At 46.1% G+C, this 25562-nt stretch overlaps 1 protein-coding gene across 5 annotated transcripts in view; it reads right to left on the reverse strand.

Moving 5' to 3' along the window:
* Positions 1–25562, reverse strand: part of pappab (pregnancy-associated plasma protein A, pappalysin 1b) — a 303242-nt gene that overhangs the window by 190488 nt on the left and 87192 nt on the right. For all 5 annotated transcript variants that reach the window (XM_060906902.1, XM_060906903.1, XM_060906904.1 and 2 more), the window contains exons 5-6: positions 15827–16019; positions 15473–15594 (exon numbers count right to left, since the gene is read on the reverse strand). In XM_060906902.1, coding sequence (XP_060762885.1) covers positions 15473–15594; positions 15827–16019 — 315 coding nt within the window. The remainder of the gene's footprint in view (positions 1–15472; positions 15595–15826; positions 16020–25562) is intronic.

Below are 25562 nucleotides of genomic sequence, written 5' to 3' on the forward strand. Positions count from 1 at the left end.
TATACTGTAGGTGACATTCTCATCTACTCCCCAGATGAAGGAACTCACAAGGATCATGTAAGAGCGGTTCTCCAATGCCTACTACAGAACCACCTCTATGTCAAAGCAGAGAAATGTGAATTCCATCAAAGTCACATCTCCTTCTTAGGGTATGTTTTCAGTGCTGAAGGATGAGCATGGGCTCATCCAAGGTAACTGCAGTCACCTCTTGGCCTACACCCATGTCTATAAAGGACCTTCAATGCTTTTTGGGCTTTGCCAACTTCTATTGCCGTTTTATTAGAAGTTTCAGCAAGATCACCACTCCCTTAACAGCCCTACTAAAGAAGGGACCTAGGCACCTCAAGTGGAACCCTGCAGCAGAAGAAGCATTTACTCGTCTTAAACAAGCATTCACATCCGCTCCAGTTTTACAGCACCCTAATCCATCCAAACCCTTCACTCTAGAGGTCGATGTCTCTGATACAGGAGTTGGAGCAGTACTCTCACAGCGTTTTGGGGAGAAACAGAAGCTCCATCCTGTAGCATTTTTCTCTAAAAAGCTCTCATCTGCAGAGAGAAACTATGATGAGGGCAACAAAGAACTTCTTGCCATCAAGCTAGCCCTGGAGGAGTGGTGACATTGGCTAGAAGGAGCCACATACTCTTTTGTCATCCTCACAGACCACAAAAACTTAGAATATCTCCACAAAGCTAAGAGGTTAAATCCTCGCCAGGCCAGGTGGGCTCTCTTCTTCACTTGCTTCGATTTCACCATTTCATTCCATCCAGGCTCCAAGAACACCAAAGCAGATGCCCCATCTCGAGTCTATGCACCGTCACACCAAGATTCTGTCACCTATCCCATTCTTCCACCCAAGTGCTTCATACAGTCGATCACCTGGGACCTTGACAAGGAAATAAAGAACTCTCAACCCCAGACTCTCCCCAACAATCTCCCACCTGGTTTACTATATGTGCCGAAATGCTTTAGAGGAAGACTCATCATTTGGGCTCATGCTTCCCCCACCCCAGGACAACCTTGCAGTCAATGTACTTATCTTACTGTATGTTGAGAAACAAGTAGGGGAGAGCGGGGTAAGATGAGCCAGGGGGGTAAGATGAGCCACCCCCTGTTTCTAAGAAACAGTACACAAATGTGACCATGTGACCACATTCAAAGGGGGGGCGGGACCATTTACTTACACTTGTGGAGAGGAGCACCACATGTCAAACTAGGTGAGGGAGATATTTATAAAAATGTGTTTTTGTGCTTTCTAAGTCAATTCCATGTTTGTCCACAGTGAAGATGATTTAGAGAAGACAAAAGTAGAATAATATTTAGACACATTAGGGTTAAGTTAGTGGCTTTCTAAGCTATGATATGAATGCTAATAAAAATAATTTTGATTAGCCTAATCCCCTTTATTAGCATTTTTCTACAAAATGGTGGCCACGGGGTAAGATGAGCCATTAGATGTGGGGCAAGTTGAGCCACTGGCTCAACTTACCCCATTGGTGGCTGAGCTTACCCAATATGGATGACACTTAAGTTTTCACATTTACTGGTCATATATGACAACAACATATATATATATATATATATATATATATATATATATATATATATATATATATATATATAATGACATCAGATGAGGAAGACCAGTTGTTAGATGTGGGGGATTATGTTGTGGCAAAATTCACAGGGAAGAAGAAAGTGCATTTCTTCATTGGCCAGATAATCAAATTGGATGTCTTCGAAATAGAGGCAAGATTTCTCAAAAGAAGCCGGTCATGCCATGGCTCTGCAAGAAAGCCAATCTTTGTCTTCAAAGAGAAAGATGAGGCTGTCCTGTCAAGACAGGATATTGTGAAAAAATTGCCCCGCCCCTTTACTGTTGGGGGGACAGCACGGAGGGAGAGGCAAATGGTGTTCCCTTGCAATTTGAACGCTTGGAACATTGAATAATGATGAAATTATTATGGATGGAATGATTGCTGCATGTTTTAACCTACTGAAAGAAATAAGATTTTTTGGCACTGTTCTACTGTTTTAGTAATTTCTATAATATAGTACATCTCTCATTCCCTCTCTAACCATCCCTCTTTCTATCTATCTATGCATATCTCTCTCTCTATCCATCTATCTATCCCTCCCTATCCCATCTCGTTCTATCACCTCTCTCTTCATCTCCCCTTCTCTATGCAACGGCCCTATCCCCCACTTGATTGACTTGACTTGATTCACTGATTGCATTTCTAATAATAAAAGTTGTTTACTTTGTTAACCTAACATGTTTTGTGTTGGCTCAATTTACCCCACACAGTGGCTCATCTTACCCCGTGCATGGGGTAAGTTGAGCCACTTGACTTTTTTTTTTCAAGAGGTAATATCACTCTAACCATAAGAGCTTATCAATTATTTTTTGCTCAGATAGTAACAGTACACTTTGAAATTTGGTATGGTGTGTAGACTGGAAGCAAAAATGGCTTTAACATGTAGTTATGATGAAAAATGTAAAAAGTGGCTCATCTTACCCCGCTCTCCCCTACTGGTAGAAGAACATGCTGATTGAAATTAATCAGCATATTGCCTCATGCTCTGTCTGTGCCCAAGCTAAGGTTCCTAGAAACCCCCCAGCTGGTAAACTTTGCCCTCTCCCTGTGCCTCAAAGACCCTGGTCCCACATAGCCATTGATTTCATCACTGATCTCCCTCCCTCACAAGGCAATACCACCATAATGGCAACCATTGACTGCTTCTCTCAGGCTCTTAAACTCATTCCATTACCTGTTATCCCCACAGCCTCCCAAACAGCAGAACTATTGTTCCAACAGGTCTTCAGATACTATGGCCTCCCAGAGAACATAGTCAGTGACCAGAGCTCTCAGTTTGTTTCACGCTTCTGGACTTGCTTCATAGAAAGACTGGGAGTTTCTGTGAGCCTCACGTCTGGATAACACCCTCAGTTGAATGGCCAAGTAGAGAGGGCAAATCAAGAAATAGTCTGTTTCTTAAGAATCTTCTGCATGCATAACCAGGGGGACTGGGCACGTTTCCTTCCGTGGGCCGAGTATGCACAAAACTCTCAGACATTCTGCAACTCAATTAACACCATTTCAGTGCATGCTAGGCTACCAGCCACCCCATTCTCTTGGGACGACACGCCAACCCAAGTACAAGCCATAGACAAATGGTTTTCATGTAGCCAGACTATATGGGAGGAGGTACATCAATGGCTCGAGAGGGTCAATGCCAAGTATAACAATTATGCTGATAAACCTAGAGCAGGCAACCCAGACTTTTTCCCAGGAAACAGAGTATGGATTGCCACAAGGAATCTAAGAGAACCCTACACCTGTAAGAAACTTCAGCCATGATACATCGGACCTTACAACATACTTCGTCGCATCAGTGAGGTCTCGTACCATCTTGAACTTCCCCCTCACAGCAGGTTATCTCCTACATTCCACGTCTATAACCTGAAACCTGCCATTCCAGGCTCCCTTGCCAAGAACTCACCACTCCAGGAGCATTCAGCTCTCGACATACAGTGGCGCTTGAAAGTTTGTGAACCCTTTAGAATTTTCTATATTTCTGCATAAATATGACCTAAAACCTCATCAGATTTTCACACAAGTCCTAAAAGTAGATAAAGAGAACCAGTTAAACAAATGAGACAAAAATATTATACTTGGTCATTTATTTATTGAGGAAACTGATCCAATGTTACATATCTGTGAGTGGCAAAAGTATGTGAACCTCTAGGATTAGCAGTTAATTTGAAGGTGAAATTAGTCAGGTGTTTTCAATCAATGGCATGACAGTTAGGTGTGAGTGGGCAACCTTTTTTATTTAAAGAACAGGGATCTATCAAAGTCTGATCTTTACAACACATGTTTGTGGAAGTGCATCATGGCATGAACAAAGGAGATTTCTGAGGACCTCAGAAAAAGCATTGTTGATGCTCATCAAGTCAAGTCAAGTCAAGTCAAGTTTATTTGTATAGCACTTTTAACAAAGTGCTATACAAAACATTGTCTCAAAGCAGCTTTACAGAATTTGAACAACTTAAAACATGAGCTAATTTTATCCCTAATCTATCATCAGGCTGGAAAAGGTTACAAAACCATCTCTAAATAATTTAGACGCCACCAATTCACAGTCAGACAGATTGTGTACAAATGGAGGAAATTCAAGACCATTGTCACCCTCCCCAGAAGTGGTCGACCAACAAAGATCACTCCAAGAGCAAGGCATGTAATAATCGGTGAGGTCACAAAGGACCCCAGGATAACTTCTAAGCAACTGAAGGCCTCTCTCACATTCATCTCATCTCATCTCATTATCTCTAGCCACTTTATCCTGTTCTACAGGGTCGCAGGCAAGCTGGAGCCTATCCCAGCTGACTACGGGCGAAAGGCGGGGTACACCCTGGACAAGTCACCAGGTCATCACAGGGCTGACACATAGACACAGACAACCATTCACACATTCACACCTACGGTCAATTTAGAGTCACCAGTTAACCTAACCTGCATGTCTTTGGACTGTGGGGGAAACCGGAGCACCCGGAGGAAACCCACGCGGACACGGGGAGAACATGCAAACTCCGCACAGAAAGGCCCTCGCCAGCCACGGGGCTCGAACCCGGACCTTCTTGCCGTGAGGTGACAGTGCTAACCACTACACCACCATGCCGCCTCTCTCACATTGGCTAATGTTAATTTACATGAGTCCACTATCAGGAGAACACTGAACAACAATGGTGTGCATGGCAGGGTTGCAGGGAGAAAGCCACTGCTCTCCAAAAAGAACATTCCTGCTTGTCTGGAGTTTGCTAAAGATCACGTGAGCAAGCCAGAAGACTATTGGAAAAATGTTTTTTGGACGGATGTGATGCCCACCTGTGCCCCCTTCAGGTTTGGCCCTGCCAGTGCACGGGCATGGGCTGAACCTGAGCCTAAGTGCTTTATTGTCTGCACCTGTATTTAGGGTGGGGCTATAAAAGGGTTTCTGTCTCTCTCTCAGGAGCACTTGAAGCACTTCTTTTCAGTTCTTGTAGGCACTATTTTTGATATTCTCTCTGACACAGGCACTTTGACTCCTTTCTCAATCTGTCCCCCTTTACATTTCTTTAGCTCTCACTTTCTCATTTATTTACCTAACATACTGATGCATTCATTCACCCACTCATACACAACATCGATCATTATCTTTTTCAGACCACTATTTGATTGATTATTAATACTGGTAATAATAAATTTTTATTATTGATTTAACCCTTTGGTGACTGACCCCTTGAAAATGGTTCCTCCAGGAACGATGACGTTTCAGTTGTCAAGACAACGGAAAAACTAAAATACAAAAACAGAAAGATACGTCACAATGCTCTTGTGCACAAAACAAAATGCTCTTGTATTTGTATTTGTATTTTAGTTTTTCCGTTGTCTTGACAACTGAAACGTCATGGTTCCTGGAGGAACCATTTTCAAGGGGTCAGTCACCAAAGGGTTTTAAGCCATTTTGTGCCTTGTCCCTCATTATGTGATGGTAAACGAGTCTGCCATTACACGGATGAGACCAAAATAGAACTTTTTGGTTTAAATGAGAAGTGTTATGTTTGGAGAAAGGAAAACACTGCATTCCAGCATAAAGAACATAAAGACTCCACCGATTCACAGTCAGACAGATTGTGTACAAATGGAGGAAATCTCCACCACCATGTTTCACAGTCCTATCTGTGAAACATGGTGGTGGTAGTATCATGATATGGGCCTGTTTTGCTGCATCTGGGCCAGGACAGCTTGCCATCATTGATGGAACAATGAATTCTGAATTATACCAGTGAATTCTAAAGGACAACGTCAGGACATTTGTCCATTAACTGAATCTCAAGAGTAGGTGGGTCATGCAGCAAAACAATGACCCTAAGCACACAAGTCATTCTACCAAAGAATGGTTAAAGAAGAATAAAGTTAATGTTTTGGAATGGCCAAGTCAAAGTCCTGACTTTAATCCAATCGAAATGTTGTGGAAGGACCTGAAGTGAGCAGTTCATGTGAGGAAACCCACCAACATCCCAGAGTTGAAGCTGTTCTATGCAGAGGAATGGGCTAAAATTGCTCCAAGACAGTATGCAGGACTGATCAACAGTTACCAGAAACGTTTAGTTGCAGTTATTGCTGCACAAGGGGGTCACACCAGACACATACTTGCCAACTTTTCAAAATTCTCATGGGGGAGAACAGTGCGTGAATGACGTTTTCAATTGGACGAGGGTATGATGCGCGGTTGAAATGATAAAAACAGTGGATACCAATTAATTGCAAACCATTTGAAATTCATACAGTTAGAGTTTTTGAATTGTTGATATTGTTCTCTCAATTACTATAGGTTATGGGATTCATGCATCAGGCATGAGATAGCTCAGAGTGAAAAATCTGAAATAATACTCTTGTCTTGAATTTTAATATAACAACAATGAAAGGGAATTCTTAAATCAGATTTTTAGCTTAAAAATCTCATGCCTGAATATTGTATACATACAGAGACCCACAGAAAATAACACAAGTGATGCTTTAGAAGAATGCTTATAATTTCTTAAAATAGTCACAGTGAATGAAAGTATTATTGGATTGCATCAAATGTGTTTTCCTTCTGTAAGCTCATGTAAAAATACAGAGAACTATAATATCATATATAAATTAAATTTTAATAAGATTTAACCAAAATAGTAACAACTCAATTAAATAAATACTGCACTGTCATAGTACTACTAAAATGCATGTCTCTCACTAAACATTTTCCAACAGAATTTTTAAAAAGCACTGGAAATACTATCAAAATCCTATCGGAATGCATCAAAGGAATTTGCTCATTTGCAAACTTTGACTGAAAGTTTTCAAACAAAATTTAAAAATGGCACTATAAATACTACCATACTATCAAAATATACTCCACAAAGAAATTCACTCAAATGCAAAATTTTAGTACTACCAAAATACACTTACTAGTAATCTTTCACTTAAAACCTCAAAACTCTATCAAAATCAATCACTTTCCAGATAATTCACTTGTAAACTTTCACTTAAAACTTTCAAACATAAATTCAAAATAGCACTAAGACACTACCACACTATTCAAATACACTCATCAAACAAATTCTCTGTCATGCAAAATTTCACTAAACACTTTAGAAGTTGGACAGTTTTGTGGCAGTGGGGGCGTGGTCAAGCATCGGTCTGTGACCGGAGGGCGGAAGTCAGGGAAGGTAAGTGGCAGAATCACTACACCTGTCGTTAATTAATGTGTTTGTGTGTCTTCCCAGTGACCACGCCCTATTTAAGGAGAGAGAGCGAGAGCAGAGGGAGCTCTCTCCCCACCCAGATGACTGATGTGTGTGCATGTGTCTGAGTGTAGGAAAGAGTAAATATATAAGCTGAAAAGCTAAATAAAAAGAGTTTTGTGAACTCAGTTCTGGCCTGCCGTCCTTCTGTGCTCCACCCACCTATACGAACTGTTACAGTGGTGCTGAAACCCGGGAATGAGCACAGAAAAGAACAGCCCCATGGAGTCCTTCCCCTTCACAGACCTGATCCACGCCCTCACCACGGCCCAACAGAGCCAGCACCAGGCGCTGCTCGCCCTCCGAAAGGAGCAAGAACAACAGTTCGAGGCCCTGGTGCTGGCGCAACAGGAAGATCGTCGGGCGTTCCGGCACCTCCTCGCGTCGGCGGGGTCTACCAACGCTCCCACCGCGGGCCCGTCCCCCCTCACCCTAACAAAGATGGGCCCGCAGGACGACTCTGAGGCATTCATCATGTTCTTTGAGCAAGTCGCGGAGACCTCGGGGTGGCCGATGGATCAGCGCGCGGCACGCCTCCTCCCCCTGCTAATGGGAGAGGCGCAGCTGGCCGTGCTACAGCTCCCTGCCGACCGCCGGCTGGCCTACGCGGACCTTCGCCGGGCCATCCTCCAGCATGTGGGGCGCACCCCCAAGCAGCAGCGTCAGCGCTTCCGCGCTTTGCGCTTGGAGGAAGTCGGCCGGCCGTTTGCATTTGGCCAGCAACTCTAGGACGCCTGCTGGCAGTGGTTGAGGGCCGACAACTGCGACGCCGAGGGACTCATCGACCAGGTGGTACTGGAACAGTTAATCACACGTTTACCAGCAGGAACCGCAGAGTGGGTCCAGTGCCACCAACCGACGTCGCTGGATCAGGCAATCGAGCTGGCGGAGGACCATTTGGCGACTGTCCCGACGGCAGGACAGCAGACGACCTCTTCTCTCCTCTCTCTCTATCTCCCCTCCTCCTGTGTCTCCTCCTCACCCAATTCCCCCACCGCGGAGACGGGGGCCGGCACCACCCCAGCCGGCCCACCGCACCGGCGGTGCCCTTCCGTTTCTCCCTTCTGTGTCTGTCTCTCCCCCCTCAGGTGAGTGAGCCCCAGAGCACTAGTGCAGAGAGGAAGCCCGGGCCAGTTTGCTGGCGCTGCGGGGAGCCGGGCCACCTCCAACAGCAGTGCTCGGTAATGGAGGTGGGCGCGGTGGTTCAGATCCCCGACGCGCCAGGAGCCGCCCCCGATCGGACCGGAGCGTATCGCATACCGGTGAGTATCCAAGGAGATACATATCAGGCATTGGTGGATTCTGGCTGTAATCAGAACTCAATCCACCAACGCCTGGTGCAAGACGAGGCATTGGGGGAGCACAATTGGTGAAGGTGTTGTGTGTGCACAGGGATGTTCACAACTACCCTTTGGTGTCGGTCCACATTCTTTTTCGAGGGGAAAATTTATAGTGAAGGCGGCGGTTAATCCTCGCCTTATGCACTCTATAATTTTGGGGACCGATTGGCCGGGATTTCGGGATTTAATGACACACTTAGTGAAGAGTGGGTCCTGCCATTTAACAGGGGGAGGTCCCGGTGTCGCTTTGGCGGGAGCAGCTGTCACGTCGTCTCTGCATCAGAGTGAGGAGCCGCTGGCCCCTCCTCTCTCTGTTGGGGAATCCCTCACGGATTTCCCATTAGAGCAGTCACAAGACGAGACTCTGCAGCATGCATTTGACCAAGTGAGAGTAATCAATGGTCAAACGCTCCAGCCGAACGCCACCCCATCCTTCCCCTACTTCGCGATTATGAAGGATAGATTATACCGAGTGAAGCAGGACACTCAAACTAAAGAGCGAGTCACGCAGCTTTTTATTCCGAAGAGCCACCGGGAATTGGTATTCCAGGTGGCTCACTTTAATCCCATAGCTGGACACTTAGGGCAGGATAAGACACTAGCCCGAATAATGGCCCGATTCTATTGGCCGGGGATTTGTGGCGATGTCCGTAGGTGGTGTACGGTGTGCTGCGAATGCCAGTTAGTAAATCCAGCGGCCATTCCAAAAGCGCCTTTGTGCCCTCTACCGTTAATCAAGACCCCATTCAAAAGAATTGGGATGGATCTCGTCGGGCCATTAGATTGGTCAGCACGAGGGTACCGCTTTATATTAATTCTGGTGGACTATGCAACACGATACCCGGAAGCAGTGCCTCTTCGCAATATCTCAGCGTGCAGTATTGCGGAGGCACTCTTCCGCGTCATCTCCCGAGTTGGAATCCCGAAAGAGATTCTGACTGACCAAGGCACCTTGTTTATGTCACGAACACTGAACGAACTATATGGGTTATTAGGTATTAAGCCGATCCGCACCAGTGTGTATCACCCACAAACGGACGGTTTAGTTGAACGGTTTAATCACACCCTCAAGAACATAATTAAAAAATTCGTAAGTGAGGACGCATGTAACTGGGATAAATGGCTCGAACCCTTGTTATTTGCAGTGCAAGAGGTCCCCCAAGCCTCCACGGGGTTCTCCCCGTTTGAATTATTATATGGGCATAAGCCGCGCGGCATTTTAGATGTGCTGAGAGAAAATTGGGAGGAGGGACCTTCACCAAGTAAAAACGAAATTCAATACATTATTGACCTGCGCGCAAAACTCCACACACTCACACACCTAACCCAGGAGAATTTGCGGCAGGCCCAAGAATGGCAAACCCGCCTGTATGACAAGGGTACGCGCCTTAGAGAGTTCGCACCGGGAGATAAAGTACTCGTGCTGTTGCCCACATCGAGCTCTAAATTAGTCGCCAAGTGGCAAGGACCCTTTGAGGTCACACGGCAAGTCGGGGACGTCAACTATGAGGTGAGGCGAACGGACAGGGGTGAGGCGCTACAGATTTACCACCTCAATCTGCTCAAACTCTGGAACGAGGAGGTCCCCATGGCGTTGGTGTCGGTGGTTCCGGAGAAGGCGGAGCTGGGGCCGGAGGTTCAAAAAGGAACAGTAGCATCATGTACCTCTCCGGTCCCCTGTGGAGACCACCTCTCCCCGACCCAACTCGCGGAGGTTGCCCAGTTGCAGACCGAGTTTTTGGACGTGTTCTCGCCCCTGCCCAGCCGCACCAACCTCATAGAGCACCACATTGAGATGCCCCCGGGGGTGGTAGTGCGTAGCCGCCCTTACAGGCTACCCGAACACAAAAAAAAGGTGGTTCGGGAGGAACTCGAGGCCATGCTCAAAATGGGCATCATCGAGGAGTCCCACAGTGACTGGAGCAGCCCGGTGGTCTTGGTACCCAAGGCCGACAGGTCGGTCTGGTTCTGTGTAAACTATAGAAAAGTCAACGCGGTGTCTAAATTCGACGCGTACCCAATGCCTCGTATTGATGAGTTGCTTGATCGGCTAGGCACGGCTCATTTTTACTCGACACTGGATTTAACAAAGGGTTATTGGCAGATCCCCTTGACTCCATTATCCCGAGAGAAAACGGCCTTTTCCACACCGTTCGGCTTACACCAATTTGTCACACTTCCTTTTGGGCTGTTTGGGGCGCCCGCTACGTTTCAGCGGCTGATGGATAGGGTCCTCCGCCCCCACGCTACCTATGCGGCCGCCTACCTTGATGACATTTTTATCTATAGTAATGACTGGCCAAGGCACCTCGAACATCTGAGGGCCGTCCTTAAGTCACTGAGGCGAGCGGGTCTCACAGCCAACCCGAAGAAGTGTGCGATTGGGTGGGTGGAAGTACGGTATCTGGGCTTCCACTTGGGCAACGGGCAGGTGCATCCCCAAATTAACAAGACAGCAGCAATTGCGGCCTGCCCGAGGCCCAAGACCAAAAAGGGGGTGAGACAGTTCCTGGAGCTGGCTGGCTATTATCGTAGGTTTATACCTAATTATTCGGATGTCACCAGCCCGCTGACTGATCTGACTAAAAAGGTGGCACCAGATCCGGTCCAGTGGACGGAGCAATGCCAGCGGGCTTTTTCTAAGGTAAAGGCTGCACTGTGTGGGGGGCCATTTTTACACTCCCCTGACTTTTCTCTCCCCTTTATGTTACAGACGGATGCGTCGGACAGAGGGCTGGGGGCCATTTTGTCCCAGGAGGTGGAGGGGGAGGATTGCCCAGTACTGTATATCAGTCGTAAGCTGTCGGTGCGTGAGGGGCGCTCCAGCACGATTGAGAAGGAGTGCCTGGCAATCATGTGGGCGGTCCTCGCCCTCCGTTATTACCTGCTGGGATGCCCTTTCACCCTCTGTTCAGACCATGCGCCCCTCCAGTGGCTCCACCGCATGAAGGATGCCAATGCGCGGATCACCCGTTGGTATCTGGCACTCCAACCCTTTATCTTCAAGGTGATCCACAGGCCGGGGGTGCAGATAGTCGTGGCGGATTTCCTCTCCCATCAAGGGGGGGGAGTCGGCTGCAGGCCGGACGGCCGTCCGGCCTGAGTCGGGTGGTGGGGGTATGTGGCAGCGGGGGCGTTGTCAAGCATCGGTCTGTGACCGGAGGGCAGAGTCAGGGAAGGTAAGTGGCAGAATCACTACACCTGTCGTTAATTAATGTGTTTGTGTGTCTTTCCAGTGACCGCGCCCTATTTAAGGAGAGAGAGCGAGAGCAGAGGGAGCTCTCTCCCCATCCAGACGACTGATGTATGTGCGTGTGTCTGAGTGTAGGAAAGAGTAAATATATAAGCTGAAAAGCTAAATAAAAATAGTTTTGTGAACTCAGTTCTGGCCTGCCATCCTTCTGTGCTCCACCCACCTATACGAACTGTTACAAGTTTGTTTCTGAAATAGTATGGAAGACTAGTTTAATTTCACACTCAAATGTGAAAATTACCTTAAAATGCTTAACTGGCTGGTCAAACATTTGCTTATCCATGGAAATTCATTCTCCCATGCAACCTGGTAATTGTATTCATATTTTTGCCGTTTGGTATTGGGTTTAGTGGCCATGATAAATGACTGTTTGTAAAAAATGTCGGACAGCCTGGGTGAATCCTACTTTACAGAAGTGACTGTTATTCTGTTCGTTGATTGGTTAAGAATCAGTTGACATCAGCAGTGTTTCTTGTATGATTCTGATTGGACATAATCAGGAATATTTTTAACTTGGCGGTAGGGATTTCCCCAAACCGGGAGATTATCCAGTTTTTAACAAATACAATCGGGAGGCGGGAGATGGAGGCTAAAATCAGGAGCCTCCGGCCGAAATTGGGAGGGTAGGCAAGTATGCGGATACTGAAAGCAAAGGTTCACATACTTTTGCCACTCACAGATATGTAATATTGGATCATTTTCCTCAATAAATAAATGACCAAGTATAATATTTTTGTCTCATTTGTTTAACTGGGTTCTCTTTATCTACTTTTAGGACTTGTCTGAAAATCTGATGATGTTTTAGGTCATATTTATGCAGAAATAAAGAAAATTCTAAAGGGTTCACAAACTTTCAAGCACCACTGTAGAGGGGGAACCCATCTACCAGGTAAATAATATTCTCAACTCTAGAAGAAGAAGAGGGCAAGTTGAGTACCTGGTACCGTAGATGTAGGTAGATGTAATGATGGCAGCATTAATGCAGAAAAGTACAATGAGATTTTGAAGCAACATTCTGCCTTCAAGATGAGATCTTTTCCAGGGATATTTCAACAAGACAGTGCAAAACCACATTCTGCACACATTACAAAGGCATGGCTGTGAAAAAAAGAGGGTGTCTGTTCCTGCTGTATCCAATCAAGAATGTGGTGTGAAACAAAAAACTATGACCCCATACTGGCAACATTGCAGAGTGATAAATGCTTTACTGTCCCAACTTTTTCTGATTTGGGGTTGTATAAAATATTATGTATGCTTAATGAGTATCACATGTGAGAAAGTGGCCACAATAGTAACTGGTCAGAGTAGAACATAACTCTTGGCAGCTTTGACAGTAGATGTAGCCTGAGTCACTGGGTTGTTGGTGTGAGTTGAAATGGTGTAAATGATCAGACAAGGTGGTTTTTCTGGGCAGTGCAGGAGGCTCACAGACAGTTGAGTGAGGTAAGAATCGGAGACACCATGGATTCTTCACATTCCTCAGTTTTGTCTTTCTCACAATTGCCTAATCCGCTGCAGGATCCTTCTCATGAACCCCACTGACCACAAGGCAATTTGCATAGCAAAACTCTCAAAATCTTGCCTTTGGCACAGTTTCTCAAGCCAGTACATTTTTGTGCCCTCATTGTTTTTTTCTTGAATTTCTGAAACTCGATAATGGTACTGCTCTAATACTGCTTGTTCCATCATTTTTACCCAGGAGGCAAATGAGGACACTCAGTGATGGTGGAGAGGTAAAAACACAAGTGTCTAACTTGGTTGTTTAGTTTATATAGCGGAAGACATGCATTATAGAGTCTAGGTGCTCTCTCAGGTGATTTTCTCAGATTGTAGGTTGTAGGTAGCTGCAGGTTGTCAAAGGAAGGTTTGTATATCAATTTATTAACAGTCAAAAGATCACCCTGGCTATGGAGTACACCAAGGAAATGTTCCAAGCACAGAGAAGTTAAATGCTGTGGCAATGGCAAGCCTGGGCATGCCTTTCCCAGCTGACTGAGTGTCGCCACTGTAGTGCCAACTTGGCTTTGAGGAATACAAGTTTGCACTTATAGCCTTCCTCCACCACAAACCTGACTCACCCATTTTTAAAAGCAACCCAAACTGAGTGATTAAGTAATTAAACAGAAAAACAGGCAGCCCCAGGGGATGTAGACAACTTGGTTTGTTTTCAATGTCAACCTCAATTCTCTTTTTTCAAGAGGTTTTTAAGTTTTGTGGAAACTTTATAGGGGAGGCAAGTGTTATCCCTGTTAAGTTTCTAATTTCCTATATGTGTGAAGACCTAGAAAGACCATTTATTCAGTAAAATATAGTGGTAAATTACTGGATAACCTCCAACAAGGGAAAGTGGATTAAGGACAATATTTTTGGCATGGAGCATGTTCTTGTGCAGTGTCAGAGGTTAAATTTCAATCTTAAAATAATTAATTTAGTCAAGGAAAACATGAGTCACTCTCAGTGATGAAGAACATTTTCATTCATATCACAATGCTCTATGGACTAATTCTTTTATATATTTATGTCCATATTTTCATCTCTTAAAATAAACCCATGAGAAAATTAAATTTTGTGACAACCAGTGTGGCTAATATTTTCCACACAGTTTCCTTCACTGTTTTACCTGATATTGGCCTCTAGAATGACAGGATATTTTGAATGACACTTACCAATAAAATATTTTTCAAAGCTTAAATAGAAACAAGCATCTTGCCAAAGCAAGCATGGGCTAAAAACAACAACAACACCACTCCCAAAAATGCTTCAGCCTCTAACGATATACTTAAGATATAGCCATTCAAATGGCATTAGCTCTTGTTTTTGTTCGCACTTGTTAACACAAGTATTGATTTTCATAAAATATTACTATATGACGACCTTCATGGGTTGAATTAGAGTTGGTGGAACAAGGGTTTATCTGTCATAAAATTGTTACAAGGCTTGTGACCTTGTAGTATGAATTGAGGTTCATACATGAAACTCCCAGTCAGATCAATGCTAGCTGACATCAATTACTGTAGCAAGGTAATCTGCTGACTAGCTACTTAGCAGTATGAAGTAGCAACTCATACTGTACACTACTAATAGATAATATATGAAAAATTTGAAGCTGATAGTTAAGCTTAACATTCTGACACCTATGCCAGTAGCTGTTATTGAATCTTTTGAACCCATCAACCTGAGATTCAAACATATAAAATTGCATGTAAAAATTGTATGTTGTCTTTTTGTTTTATACTGGTTTACTTGTTAAACAGCATGGCTTCATGTAGGGGACCTGTGTTTCCAGAATGCATATTGTTTGACTGTATAAACTGTAGGCATGATTCTGTCCCTTATTCTATTGTATGATGACATTTTTGGGGAGCTGCCACATCAAACAATTTATTATTTAATAAAGTTTACATAAAGTCGGATGATCTAAATACACTTCACAGACATAAACAGCAGGGTTTTTTTTGTTGTTGTTATTGTTGTTGGTTTTGTTTTGTTTTTTTGTAAATCCTTAGTGAAAACCAATTGTATTATCAGACAACATGCCTACTTCTTACCCTCTGCCTCACGCGGGCTCCAGTGTCCTGATGAAGCACAGGGTTTTGGGGAGGATGAGTTGGAGGCATACTGCAGGAACACTCGGCCTTCAGTGCATCTGTCACATAAGGATCCCACTTCTCTAGGAAACCAATAAACAGCCGAGGTAGCAACTTAGACATAGTAAAAGATAAACTACTAGCACCCCAAAGTTCTTTTATGTTAATAAATTGGAAGCATTAACTGATTATGTATAGGGAAACTTGTGTACAGCTGGCCAACAGATACATGCATTTAAAGGAACATTCTGTGGCATAATTTGCTACAAAATAAAGCTGATTCAGAGAAAAAACTTTTGTTGCTTTCATTTTCACCTGTCAAAATAATGACCAGTAAGTGCAGGGAACCACTCCAGGGTGAGAGAGTCTTGCCCTTGCTTCATCAGTCGAGGAGCTAGAGGAACTGGGGCTGGCTTACTCTCAGTCCTCCAGGACTGGTAGACCAGATCTAAATAGCAGTGCATCCGAGCCACCTGGTTCATTGTAAAGGAATTCGTGCAGACATCATCTTCAGAAGACAAAAAAAGAAAATTAGAAACTGAAGTGTCTATGAAATTTGTTCTGCCTGTGACACACTTGGCATCATGATTTAAAGGCAACTACCAAAGTAGGAAGCATTTTGAGCAGCTCCCAAGATAAAGGCTGGACACTTTACAAAGGCAGCTGCTTTCTCATCTCATCTCATTATCTCTAGCCGCTTTATCCTTCTACAGGGTCGCAGGCAAGCTGGAGCCTATCCCAGCTGACTACGGGCGAAAGGCGGGGTACACCCTGGACAAGTCGCCAGGTCATCACAGGGCTGACACATAGACACAGACAACCATTCACACTCACATTCACACCTACGGTCAATTTAGAGTCACCAGTTAACCTAACCTGCATGTCTTTGGACTGTGGGGGAAACCGGAGCACCCGGAGGAAACCCACGCGGACACAGGGAGAACATGCAAACTCCACACAGAAAGGCCCTCGCCGGCCCCGGGGCTCGAACTCAGGACCTTCTTGCTGTGAAGCGACAGCGCTAACCACTACACCACCGTGCCGCCCGCAGCTGCTTTCTGAGTTTCCTTATTTTTGGCCAAATTTACAGACAAAATTGGTGTAGAGTATCACATAATTATTTTTATTGGACCAGAGTTCCCTGAAAGGTTACTTCATTTGAAGGGTATATTTAATGATTATTCCACAAAATCGAGTCGTACATGAGCTGATAGCTGACGAGGTGCATAGTGCCGAATCGGCTATAAGCCATGTATGACGAGATTGAGTGGAATAATTGTTTTATTATATGCACATTCACTGGACTTTGAGAAACAGAGCATTTTTATTTTGTGCAAATTCAATAAGTAAAAAATTTATACAAAATGTCCAACAAAATCATTTCCACTGAGGCAGACTTCTTAAAAACCTATCAATGGCTGTACAAATTGACTTTAGTTTTTTATTTATTTATTTAATAGAAAGTGCCATTATGTTGTCATGCCGAGATATAAAATAGCTTTAGACATTTATTTAATTCTTCATTGGACATTTCAATTATGTCATTTTCAAACTTCTTTGAGCTTTTAAACAAGTCTAAAAAAAATCAAGTTTTAATGCTTAAAGATGAAGAATGTAAATCAACCAGCAAAATGACAGTAGCAATTTGTGAAAAATGCTATCATAATAATTCTTGAAAAATAAAAAAAACAATATGTTTTTACCATCAAATACTTTCATTCCATATTTTGTTGTTTTTTTGTATTTGGGGGGGGGGTTGTTTTTGAATAGAATTTTTATTTTGTCCTCAGTTGGTTCAGCAAAATGCTCCATCATTTTGTTTTTCTCTACTCACGGTATATGAGCTGATAGCCTAGTAGTAGAGTAGCCGATCAGAGTGTGCGATTGCTCATATCCAGTGAATGTGGATATAATAATTACAGATGTTCATGAACTGCTTATCATATGTAGCTAACAGTGATATTTGCATATTTGTATTTGTAAATAGAAGACGTGATTCCATGACCAATGTGGTCTTACAGTTGACATGCAGTAGCTAGATTAGCTTAGCTTGTGATCATTTATTAGGTGAAAATAGTTGTACACACTCGGCATGAAGTTTCATTGATGGGGGTCATATACTCCATGATTTTTGATTGCAGATCAAAATTGTGCTTTCTTATGAAAATAAATATGAGAGCTATCTGTCATGTAACTTTGTCATTATTTTGTATGGTAATGAAAAAAGAGAAAAATGTGAAAGTAATACTCTTTGGGGAAGACTGAGGACATTGCAATGAGTGTCTGTTTTGGAAAGAGACCCTTAAAGCATATATGCAGAGCCATGGCCTCACCTTGAGACCTCAAGAATGGCACAGGAATAGTTTTAAAGTGCTGATGACACGTTTTTGACATCTTTGGCGATGTTTTATAACATAAAAAGTAATTCCCGATGATCCATATATTAATTCACGAAGGCGGCTATTTTACAAGTTATGATAAAAAACGTGGCTATTTGGGCAAATTTGACGGGGCTGCAGCACCCAGGAGACGAAAGAGGAGGAGGAGCTATATGACGTCAGCGAAAGAACCTTCCTCCTAACTTACCAGTTTGTTGTTGATGCGGCAGGTGTTCAGTTTATCATTATTAGTATTTTTATTATACATTATTATACATTATTATATCTCCTTCTCACCCCCGGCGGGGGGGGGGGGGGGGGGGGGTATCCATGTCATCCTCAAGCTCGGGTCCTCTACCAGAGGCCTGGGAGTTTGAGGGTTCTGCGCAGTATCTTCGATGTTCCTAGGACTGCGCTCTTCTGGACTGAGGCTTCAGATGTTGTTCCTGGGATTTGCTGGAGCCACTCTCCCAGTTTGGGGGTTACTGCCCCAAGTGCCCCCACTACCACGGGGACCACGCAACCCTTGACCTTCCACATCTGTTCCAGCTGCTCTTTCAACCCTTGATACTTCTCAAGTTTCTCATGTTCCTTCTTCCTGATGTTGGCGTCAGCTGGGATTGCTACATCTATCACCACCACCCGCTTCTGCTCTTTGTCCACCACCACTATGTCCGGTTGGTTAGCCAGGATCTGTTTGTCAGTCTGGAAGCTGAAGTCCCACAGAACCTTGGCCCTGTTGTTCTCAGCCACCTTCTGTGGTATGGCCCATTGGGACTTGGGTACTTCTATTCCATGCTGGTTGCAGATGTTCCTGTATACTATCCCAGCCACTTGGTTGTGCCTCTCCATGTACGCTGATCCAGCTAGCATCTTACACCCTGCTACTATGTGCTGGACTGTTTCAGGGGCTTCTTTGCACAGTCTGCATCTTGGGTCTGATCTACTCTGGTAGATCCTGGCCTCTATGGCTCTTGTGCTTATGGCCTGTTCTTGTGCTGCCATGATTAGTGCCTCTGTGCTGTCTGTCAGTCCTGCATTATCCAGCCACTGGTAGGATTTCTTGATATCAGCCACTTCCTCTATCTGACGGTGGTACATGCCATGTAGGGGTTTGTCCCTCCAGGTTGTCTGTTCCTCCTCCTCCTCTGCACTCTCATCAGGGTTCTGCTGCCTGAGACATTCACTTAGCAGTTCATCCTTTGGGGCCATCTTTCTGATGTATTCTCGGATTTTTGATGTTTCATCCTGGACCGTGGTCTTGATGCTCACTAGCCCTCGGCCTCCCTCTTTCCGCTTAGTGTATAGTCTCAGGGTGCTGGACTTGGGGTGGAACCCTCCATGCATGGTGAGGAGCTTTCTAGTCTTGATATCTGTGGCTTCTATCTCCTCCTTTGGCCAGTTTATGATACCAGCGGGGTATCTGATGACTGGTAGTGCGTACATGTTGATGGCTCGGACCTTGTTCTTACCATTCAGCTGACTTTTCAGGACCTGCCTTACTCTCTGGAGGTATTTGGCTGTGGTTGACTTCCTTGTGGCCTCTTCATGGTTTCCATTAGCCTGTGGGATGCCAACGTACTTGTAGCTGTCTTGGATATCACCTATGTTGCCCTCTGGTAGGTCAATCCCCTCAGTCCAGATCATCTTGCCTCTCTTTGAGACCATCCGGCCACACTTGTCCAATCCGAATGACATCCTTATGTCATCGCTGTAGATCCGGGTGGTGTGGATCAGCGAGTCTATTTCTCGCTCGTTCCTGGCATACAGCTTGATGTCATCCATGTAGAGCAGGTGGCTGATTGTTGCCCCACTACGGAATCGGTACCCGTAGCCGCTCTTCGTGATGATCCGACTGAGGGGGTTCAGGCCTATGCAGAACAGCAGTGGTGATAGCGCATCTCCTTGGTATATGCCGCACTTGATGTTGACTTGGGCAATGGGTTTTGAGTTGGCCTCTAGGGTTGTCTTCCACATTTCCATTGAGTTCTGGATGAAGGTCCTTAGGTTCCTGTTGATCTTATACAGTTCCAGTATCCATGTGTGTGGCATTGAGTCGTAGGCTTTCTTGTAGTCAATCCAGGCAGTGCACAGGTTGGTCTGTCTCTTCTTACAGTCTCGGGCGACTGTTCTATCGACCAGTAGCTGGTGCTTGGCTCCTCTGGTGTTACTGCCAATTCCTTTCTGTGCCTCGCTCATGTATTGAGCCACATGCTTACTCATTTTTGCCGCAATGATGCCTGACAGGGCCTTCCATGTTGTGCAGAGACAGGTAATTGGCCGGTAGTTGGATGGGATGGGTCCCTTCTGGGGGTCCTTCATGATTAGGACTGTCCTGCCTTGGGTTAGCCATTCTGGGTGGGTCTCATCCCTCAGCAGCTGGTTCATCTGTGCTGCTAGGCGTCCATGGAGTGCAGTTAGCTTCTTCAGCCAGTACGTATGGATCATATCGGGGCCTGGTGCTGTCACAGCTCTTCATCTTTGACACTCTTTCTTGGACGTCTGCCATTGAGATGGTTACTGGTTCTTGTTCTGGGAGGTTGCTGTGGTCAGCTCTTAGGTCCACTAACCATTGGGCATCGGTGTTGTGTGATGCCTTTCTTTCCCATATGTCTTTCCAGTATTTTTCCACCTCAGCTCTTGGTGGGTCTTGGTGGGTTGTTGTTTCCCTGCCACTGAGAGTACACCTTGGTTGGTTCAGTGGAGAACAGCTTATTTATTCCAAGCTTGTCCAGCTTGTTCCTGGCCTCTCCCTCCTTGGTGTATCTCTTCAACCGGGTGGCCAGAGCTGTTAGTTGCTGTTTGGCAGTTTTGAGTGCCTCTGGTATGGAGAGTGAGTTGTACTTCCTGGGTGCCCCTTTATTCACCATGTTCCCTTTCTGTAGTTCAGCTAGCTGGCTAACTTCTCTCTGTGCTGCCTTTATCTTGGCCCATGGTGGATACTGTTTGTTATGTCCCGAGCCCACCTTGTGTCCAAGCATCTCCATGATTACTGTTGCTGTACTGTGTATCAGCTTGTTGGTCTCAGTGATGGTTCTTGTGGAGATTGTCTTCAGAGCAGCATTCACATCTACTAGTAGATCTTCTGAAGGTACTTGGCAACTCAGCTTCGGTATTCGTCGGGGGCTCCAGGTTTCCAGTTGGGTCCTTCTCAGGTCAGCAGCTCTTGTGTTGAGGCTGTTAGCTGTTGGGGCTTGGTACCCAATCTCTGGTTGTGGGGATGGCATCTCCCCGCTGACCTGTCTTCCTGGCTCCCCCTTGCTGTAGCATCATTGTTGTATTTGTATTTCATTAATCTTTGTTATTGTTTGTTATTGATTACGGATGTGTTAGGACTAGGACTGTTTTGGCCTCTAGAGGCCGCTGTTATTTCCTTTTCATGTCGTGTTTATTTTGGCCTCTAGAGGCCGCCACTGTTCCTGTGTTTTTGTGTTTGTGTTAATTGCCTAATTATCTTCACCTGTGTCCTTAATTAGTTTGTCTATTTATACCCCTGAGTTCAGTCCTCTTGTCACGGAGTCTTTGTGCTGTTATGTTTATCTCCAGTTTCCTTTGTACTGTGTTTTTTGATCTTCTTAGCTTTTGTATTTTTGCACTTTGCTTTTCTTTTGGATTATACTCTTTGGTTTTTTTTTTTTTTGTTTTGTTTTGCCCTGTATATAGTGTATATAGTTTAAATAAACCTTTTGATTCTTTTTCTACTTCCGCCTCACGCCTCTGCATTTGAGTCATCCCCCTGGTGGCCTAGTGGGGGTTTGCTGGATTATCACACCAACGAACCAGGTTCGAATCCCAGCAAAACCCTAACAGAAAGACTCCGTCATGACCGACTCAGCAGAGGCTGCTTCAACTGTCTACCCGGCCAACCTTCAGGGAATTATGGCAGCTTTGACACGCTTCGGAGCGACCATGGACGCTCATGGACGTACGCTCACCAGCCAACGTGAGGCCCTCGCTCGCCACGAGGAACTGCTTCAGCAAATTGGGAAAACCCTGGCACAGCTGACATCTCTGCCTGCATCTCCTGCTCCTGATCCAGTTCCTGCTCCTGATCCAGCTCCCACTCCTGCTCCAGTGCCTCCTGCAATGCTGCCTTCTTCACCTCACGAACCCAGCCTTCCTGCACCACAGAGGTATGACGGCAAGCACAGTGAGTGCCGAGAGTTCCTTACCTAGTGTCAACTCACCTTTGAGCTTCAGCCTACCACCTACACTACGGATCGCCGCAAGATTGCCTTTGTGATCACCTTATTAGCTGGTAAGGCGCGAGCCTGGGCTACTGCTATCTGGCAAAGACAGGGACCTGAGTGCTTTGATTTCCAGCTGTTTTCTGAAGAGATGCTTCGGGTCTTCGATCAGGCAGACATCAGTACCGACGCAGCCCGAAAGCTCATGTCCATCCGGCAAGGAGGAAGCGTCGCAGATTACGCCATCTCGTTCCGAACACTCGCAGCAGTAAGTGGATGGAACGAGACTGCCCTGGTGTCAGCCTTCCACCATGGTCTGTCTGACCCCATCAAGGACGGTCTGGCCTCTATTGGATGCCCAAGTGACCTCGAAACCCTCATCTCACATGCTATTCGTCTGGACAACAGGATGAGAGAACGCCACCAAGCCTTGAGCCCCCCCAGCCTCCCTACCTCTACCTGGAGACCGTCTACCTCCTTCAGTGACTGTCCAGAACCCATGCAAGTGGGTCGTACTCGCCTCTCCGCATCTGAGAGGGAGCGCAGAAGGAGGGACAAGTGCTGCATCTACTGTGGCAAGCCTGGTCACTTCCGAGCATCATGTCCTGAACTCTTGGGAAAAGGACCGCCCCGTCCAGCCGAGGGAGGGTTGTGACGGGGCCTACCCTCTCTCCCGGACTCCCTGGCCAAGGAATCTACATCCCGGTCTCCATCTCCTGGGGTGAGTCTGTCCACTCTTGTCAAGCTTTGATAGACTCAGGGGCGGCTGGGAACTTTATGGATATTCACTTCGCCCAAAGCATCAATATTCCGACTGCACCTCTTGAAGTCCCTCTGTCTGTGTCTGCCCTCGATGGCCAAGCGTTAGGTGATGGAAGAGTCACTCAAGTTACTTCTCCAGTCTTCCTCCAGTCTCAAGGTCACAAGGAAGAAATATCCCTGCACCTGATTCCTTCACCTGAGTTCCCAGTTATTCTAGGCCTTCCTTGGCTTACTCGCCACAACCCTCGCATAGACTGGGTAACAAGCCAGGTTGTGGAATGGGGCCCTGCATGCCGTGCCTCTTGTCTGCTCTCTAGCTCTCCTGTGTCTCCTGCCCAGCCCCCTGATCTCACCGAGTTATCTCAAGTTCCCACAGAGTACTGGGATCTCAAGGAGGTATTCAGCAAGAGCAGGGCCGCCGTTCTTCCTCCGCACCGGGCCTACGACTGTGCCATCGACTTGCTCCCTGGTCCCACGTGGCAGTCGACTTTATCACGGGTCTCCCTGAGTCACAAGATAACACGGTCATTTTGGTCTTAGTTGACAGATTCTCCAAGGCCTGCCGCTTCATACCACTGTGCAAACTCCCCTCTGCTCTTGAAACTGCGAAACTTTTGTTTAATCATGTCTTCCGAGTCTTTGGTCTTCCACAGGACATCGTCTCAGACCGAGGGCCCCAGTTCTCCTCCCGAGTGTGGCACGGGTTCTGCAAGGTCATCGGAGCCACTGCCAGCCTCTCCTCTGGGTTTCACCCACAGTCCAATGGTCAGACGGAGAGGCTCAACCAGGACCTGGAAACCACCCTGCGAGGCCTGGCTATGGATAACCCGACATCGTGGAGCACCTGGCTGCCATGGGCGGAGTACGCCCACAACACCCTGCAGTCATCGGCCACCAAGCTGTCGCCATTCCAGTGCCAATTCGGGTTCCAGCCACCTCTGTTCCCGGACCAGGAGGAGGACGCGGGGGTGCCCTCGGTCAACCAATATGTGAGACGGTGTCGCAAGACCTGGAGCAAGGTCAGGAAGACCCTCATACAGACCTCCAGAACCAACCAGACTCAGGCCAACCGCCATAGAAGACCTGCACACGCTTTCCGCCCTGGGCAGCGTGTTTGGCTGTCCACTAAGGACCTTCCACTGCGGGTGGAGAACCGCAAGCTTGCTCCTCGCTACATTGGCCCCTTCAAGGTGGTGCGCAGGGTGAACCCTGTCTCCTACCGGCTCCAGTTGCCCCGGACTCTGAGGATCAACCCCACTTTCCATGTTTCCCTGTTACGGCCCGTACTGACGTCTACGTATGCCCCTGCCCCTAGGAACCCCCCACCCCCCCGCATCTTCCAGGGGCAGACTGTGTTCACTGTGAATCGCCTGCTTGACTCCCGCCGGGTCCGCGGCGGGTTGCAATATCTGGTGGACTGGGAGGGCTATGGTCCTGAGGAGCGCTGCTGGGTTCCTGCTCGGGATGTCCTTGATAAAGAACTATGTCGGGACTTCCATTCGGCCCATCCGGATCGCCCTGGGAACGTCAGGAGACGCTCCTAGAGGGGGGGGTCCTGTTAGGACTAGGACTGTTTTGGCCTCTAGAGGCCGCTGTTATTTCCTTTTCATGTCGTGTTTATTTTGGCCTCTAGAGGCCGCCACTGTTCCTGTGTTTTTGTGTTTGTGTTAATTGCCTAATTATCTTCACCTGTGTCCTTAATTAGTTTGTCTATTTATACCCCTGAGTTCAGTCCTCTTGTCACGGAGTCTTTGTGCTGTTATGTTTATCTCCAGTTTCCTTTGTACTGTGTTTTTTGATCTTCTTAGCTTTTGTATTTTTGCACTTTGCTTTTCTTTTGGATTATACTCTTTGGTTTTTTTTTTTTTTTTTTTTTTTGCCCTGTATATAGTGTATATAGTTTAAATAAACCTTTTGATTCTTTTTCTACTTCCGCCTCACGCCTCTGCATTTGAGTCATCCCCCTGGTGGCCTAGTGGGGGTTTGCTGGATTATCACACCAACGAACCAGGTTCGAATCCCAGCAAAACCCTAACAGGATGTTGGAACACTGGGCTAATAGCTGTTTCTTTGTTAGCCTTGATTGTGGGTTTCGAAGTATCCAATGGTCCCACATTCACTGCATGTATCCCCTCTCTCTGGGATTGCTTGTATAGTAGCATTCCAGCAATTCCGTATTTTCTGTCCTCGTCGTCTTGTTCCAGTAGCCCATTTCTCATCAGTTTGCCCTGGTTCCCTAGCACTGACGCAGACCTTGTTGACCCGGGCGACGTCTGAGCTGGTATGACTCCACTCATTCCTGAGGTAGGCTGATATATCATGAGGGGTCTTGCCTAAGGACCCTTACTGGATGATGTTTTGTCCCGACCTGGATTCGAACCCCGATCTCCCACATCATAGTCAGTGAGCATTATCACTGTACTATCCAGCTGATATATATATAGTTATTATGCCTTCGCATTGTGTTGCCAGCTTTTGCTCCAAAACCCACAAGGATGGGGTAAGTTTATTCAAGTTTCCCAGAGATCCCGAGCTGCATGCAAAGTGGGTGAGGCAAGTCAGGCACACTCATGACAAGTGGGAGCCCTCACCAACATCCGTCCTGTGCTCTGAACACTTCGATTTGGATTGTTTTGACACCCTTCCCAGCTTAAAAGAATCTCTTGGGTGTTCAGTTCAGCACAAACGTGTGCTGCTACCATCAGCAGTGCCTACATTATTCCG

The sequence above is a fragment of the Neoarius graeffei genome, chromosome 24 (assembly GCF_027579695.1).
Source record: "Neoarius graeffei isolate fNeoGra1 chromosome 24, fNeoGra1.pri, whole genome shotgun sequence".
NCBI classification, from domain to species: Eukaryota; Metazoa; Chordata; class Actinopteri; order Siluriformes; family Ariidae; genus Neoarius; species Neoarius graeffei.